Source organism: Haliotis cracherodii, unplaced genomic scaffold (genome assembly GCF_022045235.1).
Source record: "Haliotis cracherodii isolate W230 unplaced genomic scaffold, xgHalCrac1.p SCAF_10, whole genome shotgun sequence".
Classification (NCBI taxonomy): domain Eukaryota; kingdom Metazoa; phylum Mollusca; class Gastropoda; order Lepetellida; family Haliotidae; genus Haliotis; species Haliotis cracherodii.
The window spans coordinates 24,502,760-24,530,396 of NW_027266265.1; the positions used below are offsets into that span (position 1 = coordinate 24,502,760).

General features: G+C 35.7%; 1 protein-coding gene across 2 annotated transcripts in view; it reads right to left on the reverse strand.

The window, feature by feature from the left end:
- Nucleotides 1–2,846: 2,846 nt before the first annotated feature.
- LOC139454195 (E3 ubiquitin-protein ligase RNF31-like) overlaps nt 2,847–27,637 on the reverse strand; it is a 247,916-nt gene continuing 223,125 nt past the window's right edge. For both annotated transcript variants that reach the window (XM_071235763.1, XM_071235762.1), the window contains 3 exons: nt 21,211–21,356; nt 19,407–19,575; nt 2,847–12,927 (listed from right to left, as the gene is read on the reverse strand). In XM_071235763.1, coding sequence (XP_071091864.1) covers nt 12,895–12,927; nt 19,407–19,575; nt 21,211–21,356 — 348 coding nt within the window. In that variant the 3' untranslated portion in view covers nt 2,847–12,894. The remainder of the gene's footprint in view (nt 12,928–19,406; nt 19,576–21,210; nt 21,357–27,637) is intronic.

The window sequence follows — 27,637 nt, forward strand, 5'->3', positions numbered from 1 at the left end:
AGAAGTTGACTTGGAATATCCAAATTCGTTACATAAAGATCATAACAGTTATCCGCTAGCTCCCGAAAGATTAATGGTGAATAAAGACTGGATGTCGGAATATCAACACTCCTTGATGGGTAATACTAGGTTACCAAATTTGATGGATAAGACAAAATATATAGTTCACTACAGAAATCTCCAGTTGTATCTATCGTAAGGTATGAAACTAAAGAAAATACACAGAGTTCTAAAGTTTGATCAAAGCCCTTGGATGGAGCCCTTATATAAGGCTGAACACAGATTTAAGAAAGATAGCTACCAGCGATTTCGAAAAGAATCTATATAAGCTCATGAATAACTTAGTATTTGGTAAAACTATGGAGAATCTAAGGAAGCGTGTTGATGTTAAATTAGTCAGGTCTAATGAGGAAGAAAGACTCAGGAAACTTATAGCCAGTCCGGCTTTTAACAGAAGCAAGATATTTGACAACGACTTAGCCGCGTTGCATATGCAGAAGAGTAATATAAAATTCAACAGACCGGTGTATGTTGGTATGAGTATTCTTGACTTGTCAAAACACTTAATGTATGACTTTTATTACAACAAACTTAAGAAGCAATACGGTGATAGATGTGAGGTGTTATATACCGATACAGATTCTTTGTTGATGGAAATACAAACCGAGGATGTGTGTAAAGATATGGCAGAAAAAATAGATATGTACGACAAGAGCGATTACCCAAAAGATAACCCACTGCACAGCGTAGTAAATAAAAAGGTGTTAGGGAATATGAAGGATGAATGTGCTGGGACCCCTATAGCGGAGTATGTCGGATTAAGACCTAAGATGTATTCTATAAAGAAGTCCGATAATGGAGAGATAGAAAAGCTAAGGGTGTTAAGAAGTATATTGTAAAAAGCATATCAAACACGAACAGTATAAAGAATCATTATTCAATGGTAGAACGTTCAAACACGAGATGAACTCTTGAAGAAGTTACAATCATAGGATATGTGGATTAAGAATGAACAAGACATCATTATCCCCCTTAGATACAAAGAGATGGATTGATAAGGATGGTGTAACAACCTATGCTTATGGTTATGGTGGTAATACTGTATTGTTGGGAACTATGAGCAACTCTGCTCGTACAAATCCCCTGCCCGGTCCATCTTTAAGATAATAAAGAATAGGCTGAAGATTCAGAAGTCACGGATTTCATTTTAATTGCATCGGATGGTTTATTCCTGATTAATCTTGTTACTTCATTATTCAGCGCATGATACAACTAAAAATCGTGTCACCCATTCGGTTGATCTTAATCGTTCTGATTTCCTTTCAATCCCATACTGATAGCCACCAAACATTCCGCTAATGTCCGGTTAAATCTTTCAACGATAGCTTGACTACGGTGGGCCTCTTTTTCACCACGCCTGATTTCGACATCGTGCTTTGTTAACAGTTTAGTTACCGATCCCATAAACTCGCGACCGGGATCTACTTGAAATAGCTTAGGCCATTTTAGTGGTCCGCGTTTATATATACGGCTCAGTGCATTAGCTTCTTCTGTTGAATCTTTCGAGGTTAATGGCTCAGCCTCTTTGTATCGACTAGCCACATCCACTATGGTTAAAGCGTATTTATACGTTTTGCGTCTTACCTTATCATGGGGAAGAAACAAGAGGTCAGCCTGATGAACTTCATTCGTTGTAAAAATATCAAACTTCTTCCTCGGTATATAACGCGGTGCCAGTAAGTATAATTGCAAAATCGCTTGTTTCCTTAACCAATCCTTGGCCACATCTTTAGATACCTTAGCCGCAGTGGCTAATTTTTGTATTGTTCCTATACCTTTCCAATATCCTCGTTGGCTATAGTAAATTTTATCCATTATTAATTAATATTGATGTTTCTTTTAATACGAATCATGACGATCGTTAAATCGCATCAGCGTGTACACATAAAAATGCCACCTGTAGTGGTGGTATAGGTATATAAATCTGGCTCCAGTGGAAGTGGTCCAGAATCCCCATTACCTATACTACTCATAGGTTTCTGGCATACCCAAGGGACACAACTCTGCACAGCGAATTGCAGTGCCCCACTAATGTTTAAAAAGTCTTCATGAACACCTTTATGGAAATAGGAAGTGTGCATACTTTGACTCCCTGTATCAAGCTGGATTCTGTGTCTTGGAGACTAACCTCTTTGTGAACGAAGGCCCTCTGTGTTCACATTGCTGGGGATATTCTGCAAATGTGTGTGAAATGACATGTATCTGGGTGCACTCAATTGCCGAGATCAGTGGCTGATTCCGTGTGGTTTAGGAAGTCACATCTTTCTTGTTTGCTCTACTTATGGATCTGTGGGTAGAATAGGTCTTCAGCAACTCATGCTTGCAGTAAAAGGCAACTTTGCTTGTCATAGGCGACTAATGAGATTGGGTGGTCAGGCTTGCTGACTTGGTTGATGCATGTCATCATATCCCAATTTCGCGGATGGATGCTGATGATGTCAATCACTGGATTGTCTGGTCCAGGCTCGATTATTTACAGACCGCCGTCATATAGCTGGAATATTGCTCTGTGCGGCGTTAAACAACATGAATCTGAAACTGTTCCACTAATGACGCCATTTGCAGCTCATTTTATTGCAAAACAGCTTTATTCTCCTCTATTCTGCCTCTGTGAACATGTACTCAAAAGAAGTGTGCTTTCATCCGGAAGTACTGAATCTGGCAAGAAATCTTATTATGACAATATACTAACGTGAAATGGCAACTACTCCATATAAAAGTTTAATAAAAAGAAATATATTCTAACAATGAATAATGCATCGTTCAATACACATTCATGAAGACATCTTTTGTTTCCATGATACACACTCACACACCTGGTTTTTCAGTGTGAACAGCAACATAATTATTCTTTGGCTACCAGTTGCTCATAAAACAGTTTTGTTTAACTGTAACAGCAGGGAGCTACACAACTGACTTGCCATGGGCCGGTCGTCCAAGTGTGACATCACATCAACAAGACACTCATAATTGGTTGTTACATCTTAGGAATTGTTACCAAACTGCCACATTAACAGCTCCGATAATTCCTGGGTTGAGATCAGTTAGTAGCAAAACCGTACTCAACCGGTTGAAGGAGCTAAATAGCTGGCCCGATGTTCAGCAAAATTGCAATTATGGTTCAACGTCACCGTTAGGCACGCCTAGCTTGGTGTGTACAGCATCTGATGGTCCGAAGACAAGACTGGGACAGTTATACTCTTCACAGATGAGCCAGGGTTTTATTTGGACAGCTCCGGTGGTCAAGCAAGGCTCTACAGTGCAGGAAAATATTTGCATCACTCAACGCCGTCAGTTTTGGTGTATACATTCAAATAGCTTTTCTTTGAATGTTGATGTTTTATTTTCATACAGCTCAAGTATTTTGTGTCAAACGACCTTAGTCTTGACCCAACAAGTGAGTAACAAATGCTGCTTTCAGCCGCATCAGCAATATTCCAAAATTTAAAGTCACATTTCAGAATATCGTGACTATAAAATGTTATACATAATAAATACAGTTAGACTATATAAAACCTGTCATCAAAGACAATAAAATAACTAGATATATCAAGGCCACCATACTAGGGACCGTGGGGACTTTGGATACTTCTGCTAACCTAAACAGTTCTCGAGCAGGATTTACACCATCCCTTTAGCTGCTGGCCATGATATGTAAGTTAGTCATTAATTAAAAATCACAAAGATACTAAGTTTTATCTGTCGTATGAAAAAAGGTACTTTGAAGGATGTGGTATTATGTATTCTCTCAGGGGAACAATAATTTTACACTACTTCAATCTCCTTAAAGATATAGCCACTAACCATGGAGTTACAAATAATACAATACCAATATTATAAAATATAATATTTATAAACAAATTATCAATAAGTTCAATATATATATAAAAATAAAATAATGAAATGAGAACTAATACTATTAAAAAGATCCTTAATAGATGATGATTTGAAATAAGTATCCCTTGTGATGGAAAAATCAACACAGTGAATAAGACGTTAATAGATGGTATTTGTTGATACCCTGTCCCACGCTCGGCATTAAGGGTTAAAACAAGGACTGGTGGTCAGCTCAGAGTCAGTATACTGTGTCTCAGTGGGGTATTCATGTTAAACTGCAGCATGGTATCTAAGTGTGCTAGCACTATAAATAGGCATAAGTCTGGACCAGTACAAGCAGCCACATACACACATACATGCATGCACGTCCCTACATAAGTGCAATAATCTTGGACATGACGTAAACAACACTTCACCTCGCCTACTAAGCTTGTAGTAGGTTTTACTACACTTTAATAAAGATTCGTATCCTGGTCATTCTGTGGTCCCTGTTGAAAGCGGCTGAATACAATTTGCAAAGCAAATAACAAATGACATAAATAAATAAACAATGCTGGAGAAAGATAACATATAATGATTGCCAATGGCATTTTAAGTTTATTTACACAATACAATAAACAGTAATTGATAAAAGAAACAAATCTTGTTTTACACTTGCAAACTAAGTTCATAATTTTGTTAGTCATGAAAATAACAATAACAATGTTACAAAGCCAATAATCGTATCCTTGTCTCCAAATGGCAACCATGACACGGACCATGGCGGAAGTGAGTGATGTCAAATAGAAATATAATACCCGTTCCCCACACTGCTGCTAAATATACCAGGAAGGATATTAAATTTGTTGTTTTAACCTCCTAGTTGCTGTTAAATTTAAATTTGAATTTGAATATTATATTTCTTAAGTTGGAAGCCCAATCTGGGTGTTTTCTATCAATTATATATTTATCTTATATATATATATGTCTTATATCATTGATATGGGTGCCTCACATTTTTCAAGATACAAAGTAAATGTGGGTGTCTACCAGTTTCCCAATATGTAACACAGTTTGGACTTCTACACCCTACACCCAAGATACATTTTCAATATTTTCATTAAAAGTAAATTCCCAAATTTCTGAACAATATGCCAGAGTAGGATTACATGTAATTTTCTAGTCAAACATCTGGAAAACAGCCAGATGCTATTTCCATAAAAGAGATTTCATAAGAATGACTGCTTTACTGGCTTGTTCAGATAATGTGTTGCAGGTTTTGACCATACTAACTTTGGAGTCATGACAAGATATTTATAGGCATTGACACTTTTAATTGGTAAACATGCATTACATTTTCATACATATTCTTTACAACCTTGCAGTATTGGCCATGAATTCCATTCTGAAGCATGGAGTATAGAAGCTTGTTTCGGATAACCATATCAAATGCCTTCTTAAAAACTGTAAATACACAATATACTTTTCGTTTTCTTCTGGTATGTATTTCTGGATGACACTTTGCAATATGAAAATATTGTCCACTGTTGAATGGTCCTTGCTAAAACAGCCTTGATATTCTTCTAATTAACACATGCATTTCCAGATAAAGGGAGATAGTTTTATGAATATCCAACCTATATTATAATGAATGTGACGTTTTGGTGTGAAAAAACGTTATGAAGCAAGTGATGTACAGAAATGTGAAAAAGGAAGGATATCTACATGTGAGTAACTGATGTTTATACAAGGTCAAATGTTGATAGATTGATGTTTACACAACAGATCAGGTTGAAGTATAAAGCCTTCCTGATGTACATACTTGAATAAATAGAATTTATAAGGCCTAATTGAGTAAAACAATACAATGATTGATATGGACTCCATCTTGTTCATGCAGGTATTTACTAAACACACATCATTCCTGATAATCTTTTGTGCAGGGCCTAGATTTTCGAAACGATCGTAACCCTAAAATTATCGTTATGTTATCATAAGGAAATCGTAGGCTATCGTAGCATATTTTCGAAACTATCTTAGCCCTAAGAAATCTTAAGTTTGTCGTAAATCCAAGATGGTGGCATACTTTGCCATAGATATTTTGCCAAATAATTGGCTGCTTTACGTTCAAACATTGACATTTCATTTTGTTAAACTATGTGATTCAAATTGACACTTCAAAAACACAAAGAATGCATAAATGATTCCACGTGAGAAATGTTCTTAATCGCGACAGCGATCCACATATCTATGGAGTCTATAGCTTAAAATATATTTCTATCCAAGTCTATGCTGAAGAAGTATGAAACAACGTACCTTCTTGATAATTTGGGAAGGACAAAAAAGGAAGGTGTCTGCAGTCTATGGTAATGACCGTGACCTTATTGATAACTCAGGCGGAGCTAATCTTAGTTCTCCCTTTGTATTCGCCTGGGACACCTTGCTCAAAGTTACAGGGCCTAGATTTTCAAAATGATCGTAGCCCTAAAATTATGGTAAATTTATCGTTAGGAAATTGTAGGCTATCGTAGCATATTTTCGAAACTATCGTAGCCCTTAGATATCCTAAGATTGTCGTAAATCTAAGATAGCCCCATACCTGTCGTAAGTTTATTTTATCTTCATCCAAGATGGTGGCATACTTTTCCATAGATATTTTGCCAAACAATTAGTCTGCTTTACGTTCAAACATGGACATTTCATTTTGTAAAACTATGTGATTCAAATTGACACTTCGAAAACACAAAGAATGCATAAATGATTCCACGTGAGAAATGTTCTTAATCTCGACAGCGATCCACATATCTATGGAGTCTATAGCTTAAAATATATTTCTATCCAAGTCTATGCTGAAGAAGTATGAAACAACGTACCTTCTTGATAATTTGGGAAGGACAAAAAAGGAAGGTGTCTGCAGGCTATGGTAATGACCGTGACCTTATTGATAACTCAGGCGGAGCTAATCTTAGTTCTCCCTTTGTATTCGCCTGGGACACCTTGCTCAATGTTACAGGGCCTAGATTTTCGAAATGATCGTAGCCCTAAAATTATGGTAAATTTATCGTTAGGAAATTGTAGGCTATCGTAGCATATTTTCGAAACTATCGTAGCCCTTAGATATCCTAAGATTGTCGTAAATCTAAGATAGCCCCATACCTGTCGTAAGTTTATTTTATCTTCATCCAAGATGGTGGCATACTTTTCCATAGATATTTTGCCAAACAATTAGTCTGCTTTACGTTCAAACATGGACATTTCATTTTGTAAAACTGAGTGATTCAAATTGACACTTTGAAAACACGAAGAAAGCATCAAGGATTTCACGTAAAAAATGTTCTTAATCGTGACAGTGATCCACATAACTGTGGAGTCGATAGCTTACAATATATTTCTATCCGAGTCCATGCTGAAGAAGTGTGAAACAACATACCTTTTCGATAATTTGGGAAGGATAAAAACGGAAGGTGTTGGCAGGCTACAGTAATGACCGTGACCTTATTGATAACACAGGGGGAGCTAATCTTAGTTCAAACTCTAGTTGAGAGTGGTTTCCCTTTGTATTCGCCCGGGACACCTTGCTCAATGTTACAGTTTTCATGAAGCCCAGAGTTCCGCTGTTATATTTTCTGGATCGCATTAGTGTCAATGCTTTAGTTTTTATTTTTGCATTTTATTGACTTAACAAGGAAAAACATGTGATCAAATATCTGTATACAATATCTAATATTTTTCTTGCAAAAGTAATTGTAATTTATTTCGTTTTAAATTCAATACCTATGTTATCTATATCCTCTTGAAAGACAAATATTTGATAAAAAGTGATCAAAAACTGTCTATTGAACAATTGCATTCTTTAAAAACAGGTGATTAACGGCATATAGATGTGTTCCATTATAATTATATCAATTTACTGAAATTTTGACAGCAAAAGTTAAGGACAGATTTTCCTATTGACAAATCAAATAAAAAATGGGTTCCCATGCTCGTTCTGGTTCTTATCAAAATTCACTTTCCAATATATGTTCGCAGAAAAAAAGTTTATTGAATGAAATTTACTGATCAATATAAAATACACATTTTCAACACAATAATCTTTGCATTCAATAAACCGGTTTTAAAATTACAAAGTATTTCGCTCCTCAGCCAGATTTAAATCAGACAAATCAGTTTATTAGCTCTACTTAATTTAAAAGGATAGAAAATGACCACATTATATCATATGTATGTTCACGTTAACTTGTGGCGTGTTCCATGAGACAACATAACTTGACAATTCCTAAATTATCTCTCTCTGCGAACGAAAATTAGTGTCACTTTTAAATTTTGAAAATAATTATGGATCTAGATAGTTAAAAAAATAATTTCATCATCTAAATACTAATATCTTGATATTGTATTTAAGTCCTTGGTTAATTCGTGAAATATATTGGATACATAAGTAAAAAAACAAACTTAACAGGCTTAGATTGTTATAAAAACTTGCTTGTGGGTGCGCTGCTTCCTTAACAAGTTTTGTTTGAGTGTTTCCACGTTTTATGTTAGTGTTTACACTAAACTTGACTTTTGACATAAACACAAAAACATACAGTATACATCACTTAACATCAGACTTGAACACGCATGTTAAATGCTGAACGCATATGCAGTTCGATCAAAGGTCTCGTCATTGTCATTTAGAATAACGTCCCACACTTTCGTCCTTGACTTTGTACGCGATGTGTTTATATCATACAGTTCGGCGCGCTCACGAGAGGACCATTTGAAGGGAAAATAGTGAAGTATCTTTTCGCACATTATTTCAATTCTAATAGCTAAAGTGTGGTACCACTAGTACTACACTTATTGATTATAACATTTATTGGTTTTGAAAAATGCTATTGCATGGCACACGAATACTATTTGTGTTCGGGTAGTCATGGCATCATTTATCATAAGAACAAAACGTCTACATGTAGGGTTGTACAGAATTTCCCTCAAATTTGTGCATGTTAAACAATGTGACCTGACAATGTGATCATGAATTCCCTGTCACTTATCTATGTTGTTGTTATTGTCAGCAGCTGGGAAATCCTCGTGACGTCATTGGGAAACACCCCGCTTTTTCAATCTCTAACACAAATGAGTTCTTTGTCAGAGTTACAATAGGCATCGTTACTCTGAACGATCTGCGACAGGTTTACGATAGTTACGAAAATCTATCTTATCTTAACCTTAAGATATCTTATCTTTGAACGTAAGTTGTTAAAATTTATCTTAGCTAAGATCATTTCGAAAATGTAGGCCCTGGGCCTCATTCCTCAAAGCGATCTTAGCGCTACATTGATCGTGAGCCTATGTTAAAGTATGTGACTTACGATTACCTTAGCGCTACGATTGCTTTGAGGAACGGGGACCAGGCTTATAATCACACAAATGACAAATATCAACTGAAAACCAAACTGCTGTTGTAACTATGTTGCTAATGAGTCTACAGTAATTTATTTGTAGGCTACATGGTCATAGCCTCATGTTGATCCAAGACACCAACTGTGTATACACATATCTTGTTATTGAGCCAACATGCACTCGATTTGCTGAGAGAAAAACAATCCAATGAAATATGTGTGACCTTGTTAGGATTGGATAGTTGTTTAAAATACTGTGTTCCTGTATAAAAATTGAAAAATTGTAATAGTAGTCAGTCATGAGTAGTTGCCAAAACATTTCAACAGTGAGCTATTGTTGAAACCGTCAGGTACCATTTGATTTATTATTTGGTTGCTCAACTGTATATGGGGGTCACAGGTGAACTTGCAAAACAGTTTATATGCAATGCAATATTTGCAGTAATGTTTAGTACATTTCCACTATTTATCAGAAGCTGGTCCTGCCATTGTGTATCCTCAAAAAGATACATTGTTCCTGCACATTTGGTCAAAGTTTAACGTTTGTAATATACTTAATTCTGATTAGACACAAGAGTAAAGAATTGTAAGAATTATAAACTTTATTTAACTATATTTCGGGTTCTCGAACTGAAACTTACTTACTGGTCCTGTTACTTGTCATTCAAGGGGAGATAATAGGACATTTTGATTTGCCAATTACGTGTATGTACCTTGCAATTTATGCTTTCTTTGGAATAATATAATGTTTCTCACAGAATTGATGATCTCTGTCAATTTTAGAATTATGCCATATAAAATAGACAGTTGTTTTAGAGTATTTATCTGTTTAGTTCCATCTTGTCATGAAAATGACTGGAGCGGGTGATTATGGTGTAAATCTGTATCCTTCATTTGAAGCTTCTTTGATAGGCATTTAGAAGTTGGAGTACTAAGTAAGGATAAGAATGGGAGCAAATGTTGATAAGTTTATTACTTTGAAAAATATCTTTTGGAGGGATATATTGAATATTTGGGGTAATTACTACAGAAAACATAAAGTTGACAAAGAAAGTATTGACAAAATTTTATCAGAACCATTATGGTTCAATCACTAATTTAAAAATAATTTCATTCTAAAACATTGGTTTAATAAGGGTATTCATAGTTTAAAAGATTTATGTGGCAACAACAGATTTTTAACATTTGAAGAATTACAAAACCAATTTCAAATTAAAGGTACTATACTTGACTACAACAGAGTAATGCTAAATATTCCTAAATCATGAAAAAAAAGCAATAAATGGCAGATCTTCTATCACAGCTAACTTATACATAAATAACATTTTGAGAGACTTGTTGATAAGAGCAAAGGGCTCCAGAATATTTTATGATAAACTGATAGCTACAACCGACTTTCCTCTAGTGTGTGATAAATGGGAAAATGAACTGAATCAAAGTATTTTATGGAATAGTGTTTTCTCTAATTGTAGATTGTGTACCAATGATGTTAAACTAATAGATTTCCAGTACAGATTCATAAACAGAGCTCTATACACCAAAAAGGAATTATTGAAAATGAAGTTAATAGATGATGATATATGCTCATTTTGTGTCTCTGAATCTGAAAACTTATACCATGTGTATGTAGAATGTTTTTGTAAAGGAATTTTGGTTAGAAATTGAAATGTACCTAAACTAGAAACTTGCATATGATATTCATATTACCATTCTGGATAAGTTATTTTGCAACAACAAAAACAACTACCTTTTCAACCACATGATTCTTCTTGCAAAAAAATACATTCACCAGTCAAGCACTAAGAAAACTCCATTATGCTTTCCCTTTTTTCATAAAAATATTGAAAGATGTATGTAAATTAGAAATATTCATCGCAATGAAAAATAGTAGTATTACAGCTCTGCACGCTAATGTCAAACCCATTCGACAGAGGTGTCACTTCCCGTGCATCTGATGTTGAACCTATTCGACAGGCGGATAGCATAACAACACCCCAAAATAAAACTCGCCATATCTATTTACCAAGAAGGCTTTGCGTAACATTGAAATTACGTACGACATGCATAAATGCTCAGCTTGCTCAATATCAAAACTTTCAGTAATTTATTTACCTCAAAAAAGAAAATATCGCAAGTTAAAAAAGTTTCAGCCAAACTTCTCGGCACACAACTACCAGAAACGGCCATTGTTGACTTTTGGCACTTCACGTTCAGCTGCATGCACTCCAAAATTTCTTTATAATTTCATTTTTCCAATTCGATCATAATTTTTTGTTTGCTGACGAAAGGAAAACACTCATGTTCCTTAATTTCTAAAAATTAGCAACTTTCGGTGTAACTAATTGTAAACAAAAACAATCTGAATCGTAACATCATCGATTGGATGGAACTTGTACGATCATGGCAACGGCGGTAAACAAAACATCTCCACATGCATAGTTATCCCGTTAGACTATTACAATCATTTTGTTACATCTAACTTAATTTTCTACAATTATTGACACGCATGTATAAATCTTTGTAAAAAAAATCGTTTTTAAAGAGTTTGCATATGATTTCATTTGATAAACTTTCAGATACATTGACAAGCCAACAAACATCAGTGACACGTTTGGGCGTGGCCTAACTCTCGATTTGTTGAGTTGAAAAAAGTCAACAAACACTGCGAAAAATTACAAATGTTGGATGATAGGCAAAATCTGAACTGATATTCATTCTAGGTAAACCATTCAATAGCAAAATAATGCAGTTTACGAGAAATAATCAAAGTTTTGCAATTTTAGCTTTTCGACAGAAAATGGAAGGAATTATCAGCCTACTTGTTACAATTTCTCAGTCAATCAATATATGTACTTACCCATATCTGATCATGTTTTAAGATTCTATGATTTGCTACATGTATATACCTCATGTACCAATGTTACATTCATGTCTACTGAATTGAAATAAAAATATTTTTAAAACAAAGAGAGTAAGGATAAGAATTTATGGTTGAACAACTTCTTTATTACAATAAAGAGCTACGTTTTGGTGTAGGTTCTAACACTGTTATCAAGCACTTACCTTATCCTTACCTTCATTTGAAAGTTGAAAGTACATTTTTTATCATCAAGTACTTAGTATGTTTGGTTTGATTTTAAGTAACATGTTCACTGACAGATATTTGGATAATATTGATTATATGATGGGAATTTTACTTGAAAAGACTGTCAAAACAGTGTTATCTGTCTTTCTCAGCTATTTTCCAGGTTTCCACTTTTTCAGAGTTAATTGGTGGCGGAAACTGGGAAAAGTGTACTTACTACTTCTTGAAGATACCACACAAGTAGGCTATGACATAAGCTCACTACACTTTCAGGCGAAGACAGCCATATTAGCCATACAGAAAAAAAAAATCATTTCTGTCAAATGTTTACCCATGTTTTGTGAAAAAATATTGTGCATGACATAAATATTTCTTAGCAATTAACTAATCAATTTACTTAAATGTCTCACTAAAACATATCACAAAATGCAGTTGTATGTCAATGTCATCCTTCCTCCACACTTGAATTCCATGATTCACACTATAGCTTCCTGTTGGCAGTTAATGTGTGTGGTGTTTTCCCATTTCACAGCAGCACACTGTACACATTCATCTCTTCAAGGGTATTTTCTGTTTTATGAACTGCAAACAAAAGAGAGAAAATATACCAAGAGATACAGTTCAAGTCCACATCCAACAAAGTAAACTCTGATAAGAACCCGTGTACCAGAAGTACAGAATTCTCATTGATACAAAACATGTGAGGATTTGCTAACCCAAATAAATTGTCTTACAACCATACTATAATGTGAGTTTTTATTGTGATACCTCTGCACAGCTCAAGCTGCAAGTGATTTGCTTGCATTTGTGAGTGAAGTTTGAGAAATGCAATCTCTTGGCGAGTGTGGACAAATCATGAATTCAGTAAGTCAGTTTTAGTGACAGTTTAGTTTTTTAAATTTTGTTGCTGACTTTGTTTAAAGTTAAACTCAGGTTGAGAACTGAGCACTCATATCTACTCATACACCATTGTGTTCAAATTTGAGATTGAAGTAAAGTATCATCTTAATAGAAATATCAATGATCGTCATCATTTCATGTTTGGCAGTTCTCTATAGAGTGAGATCAAATTGAGAGTCAGCTAATATATAATTGCACAAACATTAACACTGTTACAATTGTAACATTGTGTTCAAATCAGATATCTTTAACAGTAATAAATTATAATAAATAACAAACAGCTTTCAAATTACCATAATCTTTTATTCCTCACAATTGTAAGAGGCAAAGTTGCATGCCAATATTAGCATGGCCACTTGCATTTCATTTTGGCTAATGATTTAATATATTTACAAGTAATTAAAATAGTGACCTTGGAGCCCTACGTCTTTGAATATTTTGGATTTTCTCTGTAATGTTTAGAAGTCTTATTTGATGATGTATTAGCTTTTGCTTCAATACACTACTTTTTCATTGTTTGAAATAGGAATTAAAAGAAGCAACTACACTTAAGAAATGAATTTTTCCTAACATTGATATTTTATAACTTATACATATATAAGTTATAGATGGTCTCATGTTTCAAATTATCAAATAAAAAAAAATTAAAACTTATCGATTTTCAAAACCTTACGTTTGATTATCTTTGATCTTTCACAAAAATCGGTGGTACTCTATACAGCGTGAGCCCTTTTCTGAGAGGTCACAGATGTCATTGGGGTCATAACCAGTTTGTATGTTTATTAAAAAAGTAGTGACCTTCACCTTCAAAGTCAGACAATGAAATACCTGTAATGATAACCTTGACATGTATAGGCTGTATAGAGTACAGAAGGCTATATTCTTCTTTATCATGTGCTGCGGCATCTAAAGGACAAGCTAAACCTGCTTATTCTCACATGATATGAATGTGTTCAGTAGTTGTAAGGAAGATGTCTTTATGCTCTATTTGAACAGAAAGAAGCATGGACAGATGGACATTACGTCTTTGATGATCCTGAGATGAACTAAAAATCACACAATGGTTATCTTTGTGTATAATTCTAAGAATGAGGAGGGCTGAGCAGAAGTCCACCTTTCTACATGAGAACTTGGAGGGATGTTAGTGTCATCCAACACTGACGAGATCAGCATGGCTGATTGACTGCTTCCACGATCATCTCCTGTGACTTGATGGGGGGCCAGGATACCGTGGTGTAACTGGAATGTGGCTGGATGTAGCCGATGCCCTGTACAGGACCAAACTCTGTCTTGGTAGGACAAACAAGGAACTAAAGTGAAAGAAAACCTTCGTGAAGACAACGATGACTGTAAAGCTGCCGTGAATGGGTATTTCAGGGTGGCTCCGAAAAACTTCTTCCTGACTGGAATTGAAAAGCTTCACTATCGATGTGAGATTTTGACAAAAATTAAAAACACTTTCACTAATGTAGGTTTTGTTTGTTAGGTTTAAAACTTTTTGACCAGCCCTCGTACGTCATTGTTGACTGACAAGATGCACAACTCAGTTGATGTGAAACAGTTGATTTTTAAGGTGTATGATTTTTTTCAATGTGAAGCAGAAAGAGGAAAACCATTTTATGTCTATAATAAACAAAATGGGAACTGATGGTGTAAGAGAGGTAGGGTATTCAAAGGAATTATGTTATTACCGGAAATGTCCAAATCATCATGTAAAATAATTATGCCATACAGGGTACGTGGATACTTTATTTAGTTATTTAACAGGCCAGTTTCCACTTGCATGGAGTAAAGGTACAAATATAGTGCCAATTTATAAAAATGGCCCAAGTGATGAGCCTAATAATTACAGGGAATTAAGTTTAAATAGTGTTTTCGGAAAGATATTTGCAACAATAATTTACTTAAGATTGAAAACATTGGCCGAAAATAAAAACAAAATATGTGAGGAACAAGCAGATAATAGGCCTATTGATACAAAAATATTTAAGTAAACATAGAGGTGGATTTTATGTTGCATTTGTAGACTGCAGACAGAAAAAAAATATTTATGTTCTCCACAAATGAGGCCTGACAGTTAAAATGCTGAATATGATTCAGTTTATGTACTCATCTGTTACAGCATATGTGCAGTGTAATGTGGTTTTACAGAGTGTTTCTACTGCCTTTTTGGACAAAAACAGGGCTGTGAATTAAGTCCAATTTTATTTTCACTTTTCATAAATGAGTTGGTCACTGAAATTCTTGATACTTGCCGAAGAGGACTTACATGAATTGTTTCTATTTCATAAAAGTGGATTTTATGATATCTTATATTTGCCGAAAATCGTCAAGTTTTCACTTCCTTGGTCCTTAATCTGGACATTATGAATGTATTAGCTTACATTTTTTATTAACAACTAACTTAATTAAGCTGTCAATGCATTATATAAATAATGTGATAAACATAGCTTTCATATGTATGAACAGTAGGATTAGACCTTTCGAATGGTGTATAACATGCAGTAGCAAAGATGTTTTACATGCAGATATTTTCCTTGATAAAAGTTGGCTTCATGTATCACACAAGAGTCTCTGGGAACTAAGTGTTACTGCAGTAAAAGCTTCTGGTTGACTGGTGGTGAAAGAAATAAACTCAGAATCCCACGTTGACAAGGCCAGATATCCCATATGGGAGGTTGCGGTGATTTCAGCTGGAGTCAATCTGCTTCTGTTGGAAATCCACGAATGTCTGGAAGTGATCAATCCTGCTGGCATTAATCTCAGTAAGATCTTGATCCATCGTCCGAGATCATGAGGCCAATGCCAGCAAAGGAGATCTTCATCCAAGTCGTGCACATGGTCTGCAACCCCAAAGGCATAGATGGGGTATAGGGTGCGACCATAGGGTGTCCCTCTTGTTAACACCTGAGCCGGGTGAAGGTGCTACCGCTAAAAAGCAGTCTGCAATCTAAAATAGCATCTGAGCAGGACCGAGGTGAGTACCCCACTCTAAGAACTTGTCAAGTGACTTGGATAATGACCCCTTCGGGAAATCTGATAAGTAGTGCTCTGAGCGGCAGACAGAGTGGCTCCTGGAACGTTACTTGGATCATGGCACTTTGGAGGATTGGCTGAAAGACATGCCTGGATATGAATCCTGAGACCTAAGGATACCTAAGCCCACCCCGGGCGCTGCCATAGATGTAGAGGGGGCTGAAACAGTCGCCACTGTCTGGTGAGCAGGAGGCGCTGGAGGCACTACAAGCACATGAGGCGTTGCGAGTGCTGTCGTGCAAGCAGTATGTAAGGCGCCAAAGGCTAGTGTTGACTGCTGGTAGGCAGGCGCAGGCGAATGTGACAGGGGGGACACAGGTGCCTGCTGAAACATGGCCTGCTTAAAAGTCTGCATCCAAGTAGGTTCCATGTAGGCCAGCAGCAGGAAGAGTGCTTGTGGAGCTGTCGGAAACCCGGGAGGCGCAGATAACAACTGGACGTGATAGGTGGTCAATGCAGGTGTGGAGGTGATGCCCGAAGCCCAGTCAGAAAGAGTTGCCAGGTATCAGGCACTGTAGAAGTGTCTGCAGGCACCGACAAGTATGCGCAGTAAAGCATTGTGCATGAAAAGGGAAGTAACTGCACGTTATATTGGATCGCATTGTTTTTAAGTATTGTAGCATTTCACAGTTGAGGTCGTGTGTTCGAGACGCGGAACATTTAAGGATTTTAATTTTTTTTTGAAAATGGAAATTAAAACGAAACTAGCGGCAGACTTTATGATGATGCGGTGGTGCCTGAGAACCAAGAATGTTTTTTTTTTAGCCTTAGACACAGTCGGTGAGGGTCTTTAATAGGCTTATTACCACGGCTATTAGTACAACAAGTAAGCATGAACTGAAAAAACTATTTAAGTTGAAGCCATAAACTAATTATCCAATTATAGAGAACAAACAAAGGTTCAATTCAAAATAATGGATTTATGTTATAATATAGGAATTGTATTACACTAAACAACTGAAAAAACGGCTAAGAGTGCAAGCAACTTGTATAAATTGAAACAATTTATGGTGAAGGTGCAAAGAGAAGGATACCCAATTACAGAGAACAAACAAAGTTTAAGTTCAAAATAATGGATATATAGTGTAATATAATAATAGTATGCAGGTAATGCAGGATAAGTTAAAGAATGTTTGAGCACAGTTTAGTTAGACTATAGCTGGGATCTTTCACATAATGTTTCAGCTTCCAAGGCCTTGTAGTTTCAGGGACAATGTGAATAATGCTAAAGCTTATTTTACTGTAGACAGATGACGGACAACACACCACCACAAAAGCTCATTGGTTTTTAAGAAGGGTGAACTAAAACAGTTTAGTTTAGAGAGCGGGTGAGCTGGGCGAGCTGGGTGAACTGATAGTTTTGTGCAGTGAGGGATTTTTAATCATTTCATATTTGTTGGCTGTGTAACGTCGTCTAGGTCTGCTTAATGTAATTGTTTTTGGTCAAATAATAGAACATCAATTTAATTCTGAGTATGAAATGGTTTATACACCTGTTTCTCTGATCATTATAATAATTTTTCTTCTGTAAACCATATGGATCAATCTCAATAAAATGTCATGTTCTTACTCCAATATGATAGTTCTCTGCATGAAGATCTGACAACCCCTCCATTGGAGGTTGGGGGCACAGATGGCCCAGTTGTCTAAGGCGCCGCGATTTGCCGTGCAGAGTTGCGTCCCTTGGGCATGCCAGAAAACCTATGATTGTGGGTTCAAATCCTGGTTCTCCCCGATTATTTTTCCAGGTTTGTCAGCACCATACCCGGGCTCATGGGTTTCACCAAAGTTGTAAACGTCTGATACCTGCATCATTTTGGGCTTTCCTCCCAAATTAAGTTGACACGCCGTGATATAAGTGGAATAATTTTAAAAGCTGCGTTAAACCCAACTCACTCACCCATGGGAGGTTGCATCATGTCAACTATCTTGCATCATGTCAACTATCTTATCACACAATCGGCCTGGAGGTACAAGAGAGCGGAGAATTCAGACCTGCATTTTGATCTATCTGGAACATGAACTTTAACACCAAAAACTGAACGTAAATAAGGACAATATCCCCGACCTCCACTCCATCATCAGCTGAAGAACAATTTTGAAATAGGAAATATATTGATGCCTTTACGTTTGAGCTGGTTTGATCTTACAAAGAACAATGCCATAACATAGTAATGGCATAATTCAAAGATTCACTGGTGCATCATCAGCAAGCTTTGCTCTTTTAGGTCTATATAGGTCTATAATATTTCAAAGTTCAAAACATGAAAAAATACCCAATATTTTCTCCGAAAATCTACCAAAATAAAACTTTGCACTGCGCCTCTCCTATTTATATAGAAAGCGTTGCTTAAATTTGAAAAGAATCCATCTAGTAGTTCTCAAGTTTGCACAAAAGTTGAAGTAAAAAAGATACATTATAGGTGCAAAACATGTAAAAATTCATATTTTCTCAGAAAATACACTTATCAAAATCAAATTTTGCACCTTTTCTAAGGAAACTGTTCACTACAAATGAAAAGAATCCATGCAGTAGTTTTCAATTTACAGGTCGCACAAATTTGTAAGTAAAAAAAGGAAAAATAGCTGTATTTTGTCAGAAAATATAAATATTGAACTCAAACTTTGCACTGCACCTCTCCTATCGGTATACAAGGTATTCACCAAGTTTGAAAACAATCTACGCAGTAGTGTTTAAGTTATAGGCTGCACAAAAAGTGTCCTCGGAAGGATGGACAGACAGGTGGAAGGAAGGACGGATGGACAGACGGACATACAGAATTCCTTGGCATAAGTATTCACCCCTGCCCTTTCAGGACTAGGGTATATCAATAAAGCAGTATCATTGAGATGGATATTTTATACACTCATTTCTGAGCCCCGTGGCAGCTACACCCAGTAGGGAGTACTATGGAAGGATTAATTGTGCTCAGTGGGGATTTTCCAAATTGAGGTAGTAAAAGCAATGAAGACCGAATCATTTTAGAAAGCTAACATATGAGTGGTTCAAGAACCTATGAATCCTTAATCAGATTGTTTAGATCAGACTTCACATGTGACCTTTAGGTGGGTTGTGAGATTTTGAGTGGAAAATTTTATTTTAGATAAACATCCTTTGCTCTCACCGTTGTCAACCTGTTGTTGAACTGGATTTGGGTTTCTGTGTCATTCTTCTTCTGTTCTGCTATCTCTGTTCGGGAAATAAGTCGATGCATCTGCTCAGAAGACATGATGTTCACTGGGTCTAGTTTGTGTCGGTTAATCAGGCCAACCAAATACTCTTTGTAGTGAACACTGAAATGTCAAATCCATACCAAACTTAGATTTTTCACAGGGGAAAAGCAGATTATCTACTGGTATGATATCATATGTTGCAAGTGCCATGGGAGTGTGGCCAAAATCACCAGGGTACAACACAGATGGAACCTCACATTGCTAAAGGAATTACCACCTGACTAGAATGTGCTAAATTTGATTATTTTTTTTGCATTATGTCACAGACTGGATGAGTGACTGAATGATGTTTAATACTGCAGTAGACTATGAAAATACATCAAGACTGCCTGTCTTGCTATTTACATATTTATAGTGGTTGAGGAGGTATAACAAAGGAGCAACAAGAAAAGAAAATACTTCAAAACACACTCTCACACTCAACCAGGGGCCTCCATGGCAGCTGTGCCAAGGTTCCAGGAAATGTTTCAATATATCTTCTCTCTGTCTTTATGTTACAGTTAATGTGAATTATATGCTTTTAGAAGTATGAATAACTAGAAAGGTGAAGCAAGAAGCAGCCCCATCCCCTACCTTTCCTTAATAACCACCCAGAAACATGTAGCACAGAAACAACAGACAAATCAAGTCACACATGACCTTACCAATATCTACCTATTCATCTTAATCCCTTATGTTGTCTAATGAAATCTAAACTCATGACCAATGCAGTACAACAAGCTAGCGCGTTGTAATCCATGAACATATTTCAAGGTGTTTCTTCAGAAACCAGTCTTATATCAGTTTAACCATGGTGTGAATTTGAATACATAGAGGTTATCACGCGAGTGTGTTTGGGGATGGTAAATATCCTGCATTAGGAATAAACATTGTATTTAGCGAGCCTTGGCTTGTTGTACTGCATTGGTCATGAGTTTAGATTTCATTAGACAACATAAGGGATTAAGATGAATAGGTAGATATTGGTAAGGTCATGTGTGACTTGATTTGACAGTGACAGCAGCCAATATAGTTCCAACTGAAATCTGTTTCTTATACAGTGGCGAAGCAACATATACGCAAAACAACAGTTGTTTTTAATTGCCTTTCACGGCAATCCATCGGTCTGTCCGCTAGAGTTAACTACCCTTTGTCAAAGGGAAGCTACTCTAACCTTAGTCTATGAGACGTCAGATGTACACACAGCGACAAATTGAAACAAGGTAACAATTCAAACATATTTCGGCAAAATCCAACTATTTTAATTTGTGGAGAAGGTTTCAAGCCGCAGAGGTCTACAAGCACAGATATGGCTACTGATCTCGCTTGGCTAGGCCTCGTTCCCTCGAAATTTATATCTCCAAAGTTGCCAAAACTTATAAAATGCCTTAGCTACGTCACAGTTAGACACTGATTTTCAGTATATTAGACTGTTCTTTTGATAATGATAGCAATTATCCCTGTAGTTTATCCAGATTCCCGATGGTTAATTCTGACTCGATCGCCGAATGACGACATGCCATGTTTGTTTATAAACAGTGAAAGTAGTCCTACTTGACCTTTGATATTTGCATCTCTATCCGCATATGACCCCAACGGATATCGTTTTCTATCCGTTGGCTTTATCCTGCCGAGAAACCTACCCATTATATGATAAATATATTTATCAACTGACATATTAGACATGTCATTAGCAGACAAGGATGTATTCCAAACCTGCATAGTCCTGCATTTCCCTCCATCACCTCTTTACCACAGGCCTCATCCTGACGACTGCCAACTTCACCATCCTTCTGCTCCATTACAGGACATGCTCTGAGGGTCTGACCTGGTCCTTCTGTGTTGAACTGCACATGGCCAATCTTGGAAACATATGCATTACAAATAATGAACATATTATGTCATACAACACCCATAACCATAATTGAAACCAGAACTTCTACTCAACTGGTTGAACATGAGTAAGCCATCACTGATCTCTTAGACATTTACCACATTGGGCTTTCCAATTTCAACTGTTTGGACTTGACAATTCTTTCAATGTTAGTTAAAATCCATAATGTGTCAGTTTTGTCTACAGCATCATGTGGCCTGTCACCCATATAGTCGGACAGATTTGGCTGCATGCTTCTGGAAATTACAGCATGTTTACTTCCTTGTTTGATGTTTATTGAAACATTCAGCTACAGCTATACAATGGTGGCTTGTAACTGGAAATATATCTGCTTTACATGCAAAAATACAGAAGCAACCCTATATCCTCGTCATGTCTTGAATGCCCTAAAACTGTCCCACTAGAAAGCCATTTTCACTCACCAAATGAGGTGACAGTTGCCCTGACCAGTATCAACCTGTATTCATCTTTGTTCACCCTAATAATGCCTAATGCAGTACTTTAGTTCTATGCTTCTAGCTATACCTTAAAAACAAGTTATAAGCAATTACGGCTTAAGAACATCACTTGGGGTCTGAGAAACATATGCCCAGCACAATATAACTTTGAAACAGAAATTCCCTTGTTGTTACCTTAATAAATGGTCATTTCATATCATAGTTTGTTCAACAACAACAGAACTTACTCATGCATAAGTAATCTACCACAATAACATGTCAGCCACATCATTTATGTTTTAATCAACACGATCCCCAACACTGTTATCGTGACTGGTGAGATATCATGGGCATTAAACATGAGTTTTGTAATAATCTTTAATGTTTAAAACCAAACTAACTGTTAGAAACTGGTAGTTTCCAACATTATACATTATATATATATATACATCAATAACTAAGGTATCAAAATAGCACTGTGATGTTCTAAATATCAAACCATACAATACATGTACCATATTTTCTTGAGTATAGTGTGCACCCAAGTATAATGCGCAACCCCCTCTAGCAGCTTCAGTATTTTGGAAAAAAAAAAAATTCAAATATTATGCAAAAAAAATAAATTACACTGTACCCATTCAGCAAATTAGTGTTAATCTGACAGTGGTTGCTGTTAATAACAGTGAGTTGTGTGATCTTCTGATCATTTCACAGATGATTTCGCAGAAATTAATTAAAACAATATTAAAAGGAATTTTGAATAAAATTAATGAAATAAGTTACAAACATAAGTCAAGATATACAAAGAACACTTTTTATAACCAGACAGTGCAATTACATGATTAATTTGAGTAGTTCAGTATGGATTTGTTGACATGGTATTTCAGTTGTTTCAATGCTCACGGTAATGTCTTTGCATTGGGGGAAAAAACCCATCAAAACTCATTATGGCAAGTATAATGTGCACCCCCTTCTAGACAGCTGTGTTTTTTGGAAAAAAGTGCACACTGTACACAAGAAAATGTGGTACATAGTCACATGAACCAAAACATTAAATAGTTATCTATATTGAAACAATGTTTAATCTAAATGCCATATAAACTATGACTTAATTTGTAGTGTCTAAGTATCAATGTAAACAAACCTTAAACCCTATATTCCAACAATAAAATTATTATCCTACAATAACATTGTCGACACCACTTGATAACCTCTGTATCAATGAGACAGCACCCTAATTACCTGGGGCTAATTACATAAAACAATAGATGTCACCACCTTCTTGTTTGTGTCAAAGGATACACATCTTAAAGTTCCAAATAGTTCAAAACCTTAAATGTTAATCCCGAATATGGTTCGTCCCCCAAAACCTAGGCTTGTTGTGATTGGTTAACTTACCCAAACCAATGATATGATAAGTATACATGTAGGTTAGTATAAATATCGGTTTGGGAAGAAGTGTCTACATTCAGGACTTCCTAACAAACCACAAAATAACTGTGGGAATCGATCAAAAGCTACCTGCAGCTTTCTAAGCTGAACACTTTTCAACATTATGATAAATGACTTATTCAAGGGATTATCAAATAAAGTTCAAATGTCTAAATATGTAGATGACAGAGCCCTCTGGATCCGCACCAAAAGTCTAAATATAACACAAAAATTATTGCAGAAGGCATTAAACAAAATACAAATATGGGCAAACAAATGGGGCTTCTCACTAAATGCTAAAAAACCATAGGGATAGTTGTCAAACACAAAAATATGCACGCAAACATCCCCAAACTACAAACAAACAATAATCCTATAGATTTCGAAAAACAGACAAAATTTCTAATACTAATCTTTGTGGAACATCTAACCTGGGGTGCTCACATTAAAAACCTAATAAATAGATGCAGTAAAGACCTAAATACACTACAGGTTCCAATTGGGGGCCTACAAGGAGACCCTACTATCACTATTAATCATTTTTAATTAGATCAAAAATTGACTCTGGATGCCCAATTTACAATACCTTAAGCACAACACTAAACGATAAACTAAATTCAATCCAATACCAAGCACTTAAGATAATCACTCGCACACAACAGTGCACCTCGCTTACCTCACTGCAGGCCATTACAGGCAAAATTCCCCTGTATTTGCGCCGAGAACAGTTAACAACAAGTGCAAAAGTGAGCGTGGCTCACTAATACCCATACCCTCCTAGTGTGTCAGTAGTTACATATTAGATAGCTAGGATAGGGTTAGGCAGGGTTCCCCCTAGACTCCGATATCTAAGACTCAGCCTATGAATTTTTGGGAGTCAAAAATATTTTTTGAGAGTCAAATGTTTTATTGTATGATTAATGAAATTTAAAGTGTTCACTGTTAATGTTACACTTAAAGTTAAGTATCTTTTAAATATTATATGTCTTTAGTTTAAGTTAACAAGTGCTATTTAATGTTCTCAGCTGATTGTACTACAGAGAAATAAAGGATATATGAATGAAAAACAAAGTTTGTTGGTTTTATCTTTTCACAATCTTTAATTACTTCACAGCTCATGAAACAATTTACAGTGACACTAATACAGGATGAATAAATAACATCAGTCTTAACTGTGTGACATAATTTTTAATCATGGATGGATATTAAAATACATTTCATGTCAGATTATAATCTATTACCACTAGCTCATTTACATCTTTTATCTAGTTATCTTGTATTATCTATCAACAGTGAAGTTGAACTGAAGACTTGTGAACACTCGTAATATTTTCTGGTTGAATACAGTTTATTAGCAACAACAAACACGCCCAAAGCTTTACATTTCGTATATACCATATTTATTCGCGTATAATACACACTCGTGTATAATACACACCCCTAATTATGGGCTATTTAATCCTGAAAAAAATATCTCTCGTGTATAATACGCACAGACTTTTCTTCAGTCTTATTTCAGGCTGTCATGATCCGTCATCGGAAATAGCATAACAAATCCGAATTGAATTACGCAAGTTAATCCTGTTGTTACACTATCTGGTAATAAAAATGTGTTCTCTGTATATCTGACCTTATGTTTGTCATCTATTTTATTAATTTTATTTAAAATTTCATTCAATAATGTTTACCTAAATTTCGGCAAAAACATGTGTCCCTCTGATACTTACAACTTCTGTTTACCCCGTTCCATAGGTTCCGCTTAACCACATACCGTGACCGCGCCAAATCACATTATTCACCACAACAATGATAATATTTTCTTTTGTTTCATTTTCTACGAGTCTACACATCTAGATAAACATATGTCATGGTTAACTTTTAGTGAGAAAATATGCCGAAACATGAAAAACCTTGTCCATTTGAGGAATTTTCCTTTGTTTACATCACATGCTGTCATCAAAGCCACATGGAGTGTGAGAGTTACGTTCACTTTGATGCATAAATATATTTTGAAACGACGATTAATTTAAAACTAAACATAAATTTTAAGATGTTTGCATATATTGTCTTCAGAAAATGTTTATAAATTAAGTTCAGGTGAGTAGTTGTAATATTTTAATTCCAAAGCTGGTAAACAACAACACATATATTCTGAAATTGCGTCAGTCATGATGCAGTCATTAATTTCTGGACAAATTTTTCCTTAATTGAGAGTCATATACGCAAGAATCCTGCGTCAGGAGAAACCCTGGTTAGGGTTTGAAAAATTCATAAAAAAAATGGAAAATTAATAAAAACAATTTTTTTCTTTTGACTGCACCCCTCCATATGACACTGATTATATGTACTAAGTTTGAGATGAATCCACTGGATAGTTTAAGAGAAACTGCGCGGACAAAGTCTTCAGATGGACATTAGGGTTCGAAAAATTAAAAACAAATTGGAAAATTAATAAAAACAATTTTTTCTTTTGACTGCACCCCTCCATATGACACAGATTATATGTACTAAGTTTGAGATGAATCCACTGAATAGTTTAAGAGAAACCTCGCGGACAAAGTCTTCAGATGGACATTAGGGTTTGAAAAATTCATAAAAAAATGGAAAATTAATAAAAACAATTTTTTTCTTTTGACTGCACCCCTCCATATGACACAGATTATATGTACTAAGTTTGAGATGAATCCACTGAATAGTTTAAGAGAAATCGCGTGGACAAAGTTTTCAGACGGACGGACAGACAGATGGACGGACGGACAGAATCTTGGTATAACTATATACCCCCGACATTTTGTCGGGCGTATAATAAATTGTGATGTATTTCTTTATTCATTTCGCACTGTAGGCCATCAGCCCATTGTACATTTAGATAGTCAGGTCCACAATGGACAATATCGAGCTTCTGATATTCATGGCATTCAATATATATAGTGAAAGGTTTTTTATGGTTTCAGCATGACATGATTACAACAATAGCTTAAATTTATGTAATGTAGGATGGACATGATATTTTCCTGGAATATATTTGTTTCTAAGATTATTATATGTTTTACAAATTAACAGAAAATGGTATTCGTTTTCGATAAGACCAATGTTACAGAGGTTACAAAGTCTTTGGTCTCTTGGGACATTATAATATCTACCCACATCAATATTGAGTGTATGCAAACTACAATGATAGCGGGAACGCGCAGTACGACATTTACCAATATTGATATTTAGAAGATACGGTTCAACACAAAAATTTAATTTCATAAAGAATAGGTGTACATTTTCGGACTACTAGCAATATCTGAATGCCATTCTTGTTCATGTATATATTTCAATCGTGAAACACATTCAAATATAAATAGTTTTGGATGAGAAATTGATTGGTTTTCCCAAACATAGCCAAAACCAAATTTATATAAGGTATTTTTAACCTTGGATACCCAATTAATCTTGCCATTTACAGCTTCTTTAAACAAGAGATTATAGCTCTTTCTTGGGTAACGACTATTCGGGATAGATATAATCTTACACCAGTAATACAATGCTTATATGCTGAAATGTACAAAGGACATCGACCACACTCGCCTCTTACGACCTGATCAGGTGACGAAGATTGAACGCCTAAAAATTGTTTGCATGCTAATAAATGGATCTGTTCAATTTCTTCGTATCTATTTAAGCCCCAAATTTCAGCTCCATATAACAATATTGGTGCTATTTTGTATCAAATATCTGGAAAAATACATTATAATCAAATGGTTTTACTTTCCTCAGTGATTTTAAAATACCAAACAATACTTTTTGGCCTGAAGTGCAGCATTGCATACATGGTTAGACCAATTTAAAGTTTTTGAGAATGATACACCCAAATATTTATAAGAGTGAGTGAGTGAGTGAGTGAGTGAGTGAGTTGGGTTTTACGCCCCTTTTAACAGTATTCCAGTTATATCGCGGCGTGTCAGCTTAATGTGGGAGGAAGGCCCAAAGTGATGCAGGTCTCAGACGTTTACCACTTCGGTGAAACCTACGAGCATGGGTATGGTGACGTGCTGACAAACCTAGAAACATAATCGGGGTGAACCGGGATTCGAACCCACAATCATTGGTTTCTGGCGTGCCCAAGGGACACAACTCTGCACAGCAAATCGTGGAGCCTTAGACGACTGGGCCACCGGTCCCCCACATTTATAAGAAGAAACACATTCTAATCTAACATCTCCATAATACCATTTTTCATTTTTAGACAACATTCCTCCCTTACTGAACACCATTACTTTAGTTTTGTCAAAGTTAACAGTTAATGAATATCTATGACAAAAATCTTCAAGAACATCAATGCTCTTCTGTAGGCCAAATACAGTATCAGCAAATAGAGTGACATCATCCGCAA